General features: G+C 43.7%; 1 protein-coding gene across 1 annotated transcript in view; it reads left to right on the forward strand.

Annotated features, from left to right (window-relative positions):
- Positions 1-4888, forward strand: part of SYNE2 (spectrin repeat containing nuclear envelope protein 2) — a 352391-nt gene that overhangs the window by 271381 nt on the left and 76122 nt on the right. Inside the window, exons 98-99 of the mRNA XM_019518445.1 lie at positions 1170-1364; positions 2612-2737. Of these exons, the coding sequence (XP_019373990.1) occupies positions 1170-1364; positions 2612-2737 (321 nt within the window). The remainder of the gene's footprint in view (positions 1-1169; positions 1365-2611; positions 2738-4888) is intronic.

Consider the following 4888-nt stretch of genomic DNA (forward strand, 5'->3'; position numbering starts at 1 on the left):
GACCAGGAATAACAGCCATAAGTTGACTGAGAGTTGATTCAGGCTGGACATCAAGAGGTGCTACTTCACGGACAGGGCGGCTAGAATCTGGTACCAACTTCTGGGGGAAGTGGTGCTCACTCCTACCCTGGGGGTCTTCAAAAGGAGGCTAGATAATCACCTAGCTGGGTCGTTTGACCCCAGCATCCTTTCCTACTTATGGCAGGGGGTCGGACTTGATGACCTGCTCAGGTCCCTTTTGACCCTACCTACTATCAACTATGACTTATGTCCTGTATTAAAAAAGAATCATCAGCAGCACCATTTCTTATCAGCTTTAAGTTTCTTGCTTTCCAGTTTAATTGAATGCCCCTTTGTATGTTAGGAGGAAAACGAGAAGACCAAAGCCACCACTTCATCAGGCATTTAGAATATTTGTTTTAATCCCTCATTAACTACTCCTCTGTCTGCATTGACACAGTTCATTAATGCTGGAGCCTCAGGACTGTTCTCACTGCCTCATGCACTTGCTGCCAGTCTGGTTTGTTCTGTGCTTGTTTTTTCCTGCTATGAAAGGTGACCTGTGGCAGATTTTTAAAAATGAATGTTGGTGCCTCCATTGCTGAAAAGCCTTTCTTCCCTGCTTGTTTTTTACTAAAAAGTAACAAGAATGTTGCCTCTAGTCTTTCTTGGTTTTAATGGGAGGCTCGTTATGGTTCTCTGCCAAAGTATGTTGTTAGCTAAGTTTTACAGGTGAGAAATGATGTGGCCAGTCTTGAACAGACTTCTGGTATTTCTCCAAATTGTGGCTCAGTCAAAGCAAGAGGTGTTAACCAAAAACAGTTGCATAAACTTTTAATTTGTTTTGTTTTTTTATTGCATGACTAACAATCATGCTTTCTTTTTTGTTGCTCCCTATTCATACTCTGGACAGCCTCCTTTCACTAGATACAAAATCATTAGAGGGTCTTACAGTCTAGCAAGGGCCTGAAATTTTAATGCAAAAAAGCATTTAAAAAATGCAGGTCTTTTTATATAGATACATATAAGACTTGTATCCTTTCTTGCTTATTTATTAATTTCCTTTGATAGTCACCTTTTAAGAAAAGAAGTGCACAGAGAACAATTTTTTGTAAAACTCTCTGGTCTCGGAGCAGACATTTAGAATGGTGTTGTGGTTTATTTTCTAGGACAAGGAAATACTTCTACAGAGGTGGCAAACCACATATTTTGGAGCCCTTGATATTGGGGAAAAGTTACGTAATGTCTCCGACCGGGAAACCAGCGCTGAAATACAACAGGAGCTCAGCCAGTTACAGGAGCGCTGGAATGAAACCCAGGTTCAAGTGGAGAAGATCATGAAACAGCTGCACAGCACCCTGCAGGTATGCACCACATGCTCTCAGAGGAGCGCACACAAAGGCCTACGTACGTTTCTTTCTGCACAGGGGAGATGCAGCATGGTTTGGCAAGTCCTAGAGGCAACCAGGCCAGTGGGCTGAGAGAGGTGCAGAGTGTGTCCGCAGAGTCCCAAAAGCTGTAGCATCTTCCTGGCTCTTTTATGGATTTTGCTGCAGCATTTCCCGCAGAAATTTGGCAGGGGGATGGTGACTGTGGCAGCCAAGACAGAGTCCCTGAAACCAGTGCCTTTGACTGGAGGGGATAGCAGCTCTGTTTCCCTACCAGCACCCTTGGAAAAGTGTATCTCTGGGGCTGTGCCCATTAATGTTTTACCAGCTCATCTCCACTCTATCAGAATGCTTTCTTATCCCTGGAGCTAAGTCACATGATAGTAAACTTTGCTCATGCTCCAATGCAATTTTTCTGGAGGAATCGGTGACTCCCTGGGAGATCACTCCCTGCTGGTTTCACACTGTAGATGCTGGTGCCTGTGTGAAAGGCCCAGGTCATTGACTCATGTCTGTGTTGAGGGGCTGTGCTGCTGCATATATGCTGTTCTGAGGAACCTTTTTAAGACTGTAGTAACGCTACATAACTCCTTTCAGGTTTCACAGCTGCAAAGCACTTGGGTCAGACATGCGGACCAATGCCATTAGTCATTCCTCATTACTCTCCTATAGAGGCTTTGCAAATGTAGTCTGTGCCAGAGGGAAGGCCTGCATCCCTCCTCATACCCATAGCCTCTGAAAATAAGGGGTTAATCTATGCATATTTCTATCCTGAGGTACATTTATTGTCATAGCTGATCAAAGCATAATGAGTCTAAAATGTAAATCATGATTTAATTGCTCTCCTGTGTAAAATTACGCTCACGAGACTCTCAAGTTTGAATAAAGTGAGATATGGGCAGCTTGAGCAAAAATATGCAATCGGGGGAATATTAAATATGAAATTACTCAGTTCTCCCACAAATCCATGAATAAAATTCTTTGTGAGAATGAGTCTGTCCACCAAGAACTTAGTTCGCAGATTCACAGAAGTTTAGGGCTGGAAGGGACCTCGTGAGATCATTGGGTCCCGCCCCCCCTGCTCTGGGCAGGAAAGATCACTTTTAAATGATCTGTTTCAACTCGTAAAGCAAATCAAGCATGAGAACTCTTTTTTAATTAACTACAGTGTGATATGTCACTTGTCATTTCCATCCATAACTTTTTTACTTGTGCAAAAATAGAATTGGGACTGCTGTGAAGAGCAAATTGAGGACCTGGAAAGCAGGCTGCGAGAGCTCAAGGCACAAGAAAAAGAACCACTTCCAGAAGAACATGAAGAGCTCCACAAAGCTAAGGAACATGTGAAGGTATAACTAAGATGTGTTGTATGAAAGAGACTCCTTGTATAATACTTGAGGACGCATCTACACGTTCATTAATGCACTTTTGCTAATGCGTACTACATTTAGTACCTCTGGGCATGTATAAATGAGCACTGAGGCTGCTCCAGCATGCTGGAATTCCAGTGCATCACAGCAGACATGATTAATCAAATCTGCTGGCTTGTGGCAATTGCTGTCTTGTGTATCAGTGTCCCCGTGCTCACAAAAGGCAGCAGGGGCACTGGAAGCAAAGCTTGTCGAATGAGCTTTAGTTCAAGTGCCCCCACTGCCATTTTCAAGTTTAGGAGATACAGCAGTGCTTTCATTAGAGCGGCTCTTGGAGCTGCTCTATTTAAGGTGCCACCTCCCCACCCCTGGGGCACGTGTAAAAGTGCCCTCCATTGTGAGGTACTAGAAAAAGGTGCATTCGCCTATTTGAATGCACATTAGCCAAAGTGCACAGTTTTTTGTGATGTTTTTTAATGTGCATTAAAATAAGTCAATGCTCCTTAAAACACACGTGTAGATGTACCCAGTAACTCCAGCAGGTGATTTTTGCCTGCTTCCTTGGTGAAATACAGTTCCTTCACAATATTGGGAGCTTCTCTTCTGACTATCTGACATAACATCCTAATATCTGCTTTTGAGTCCAAGTTCTCTTAAGAAGTCTGGGTGAAGCCATTAGAAACCTTCTGTGCTCTTTTATTGCTCCAAGTCAGTTATTGCTATGTCCTTGATGTGGCTCAGGTTTTTTCACTTCTTCTCTGCCTGTACATTATCAGATTAGAGAGGTCCCATTATTAAATTCCTTTCAACCCATCTGTCACCTTACAGTTTCCCTTCAGAGTAGCTGGATGTTTTTACTCATTGGATTATTAACAACAGAATCCTCAGGGACCTCATGTGGCTGTGTGTCTATGAAGCACCTTGCACACATGTAGTAATTAAATAATTAGAGGAAAGGAAAGGAAGGCTAGAGGGGGGGAGGAGCTTTTATTGTCAATAGTGAAAGACTTTGCAGCCAATATCATGCCACAAAAAATATTTTGAGTGCTGGAGCCATGTAACAGTTCTGCATGTTGCCTGCTTAGTCCTTAAGTCAGCCTGGTTATGAAATAAATTGATTTGCCTTTGCGAAAACAAGTAAGCTGATTTAATAACACAGCTTTGGGTGGTTATCAGTTGCCTGAAGTCTTTCTGATGCTTGGCTGCCTTTCCTAAAAGAACAGTCTTCTATAACCTTTGAGTACCTGTATCTATGCAGCGTTTTGTAAAATTGTCTGCAGCCTGCCGGCTCTTAGCTGCTACCACTGATGCCAGGGATGGAGCTTCAGCAGTGGGAAGAGACAAGTTCCAGTTGTGCTAATGGACGTGCTTCCCTGAAGTCCAGGCTGTAGCAGAGCACAGGCCCCAAATGGTGTTAGGGAGTGTGAGGACCTGTTTTCTGCATTCGATTCTCTTTTTTCGGGGCAGTGTTGTTCTCATGCCTAGAGCCTGATCTAAAATCCAAAGAAATGTCTGTCCCCACCGGCCTTTGAATTTAAGTTTTTCATTTGTGCATATGTTAGTCTATAACTTTGCACTCCTGCGTTTTTTCAAGGCATAATTTGTTGCGAACAGAGAGACTTATTTTTAACTAGATGTGTGGTGCTCAACAGACCAGATGACTGGCATGGGCCAGATTCCTGTGTCCCAGCTTGGCCCTGTGCACTGGATGCAGCGGTGGAGTGATCCAGTGTGCCAGTGTGATCCAGCATGCAGGACCATAATTTGACAGTGGGGGAAGCAGTGGCTGTGCTATTTGCCATGGCTCTGGGAGCTACAACAATCAATACTGCTATAGGTCGCACACCGCCAAATTTCTGGACCCCTGAGGAGCCCCCGGGCTAGGTTCAGGCCATGGACTGGAGGCTGAGCACCATTGAACTAGATGATCACACCTTTTTAGTTTAGTAGATTAATATTTTTTTCAGTGTCTCCTTTGAAAGCTGAATGGTGAGTCTCCTTTCAAAATTTAAATGTGCCATTCAAAGGGGCTGCTGGCATAGGAAAAGGTTTCTGGATCCTTAATACTTTTTTCTGCCCTGTTCACCTCACTGGAGTCAGTGGGTTTTTTTCTTTGTCAGCAGAAGGTGA

The sequence above is a fragment of the Gavialis gangeticus genome, unplaced genomic scaffold, assembly GCF_001723915.1.
Source record: "Gavialis gangeticus isolate Ggan-Ray unplaced genomic scaffold, GavGan_comp1, whole genome shotgun sequence".
NCBI classification, from domain to species: domain Eukaryota; kingdom Metazoa; phylum Chordata; order Crocodylia; family Gavialidae; genus Gavialis; species Gavialis gangeticus.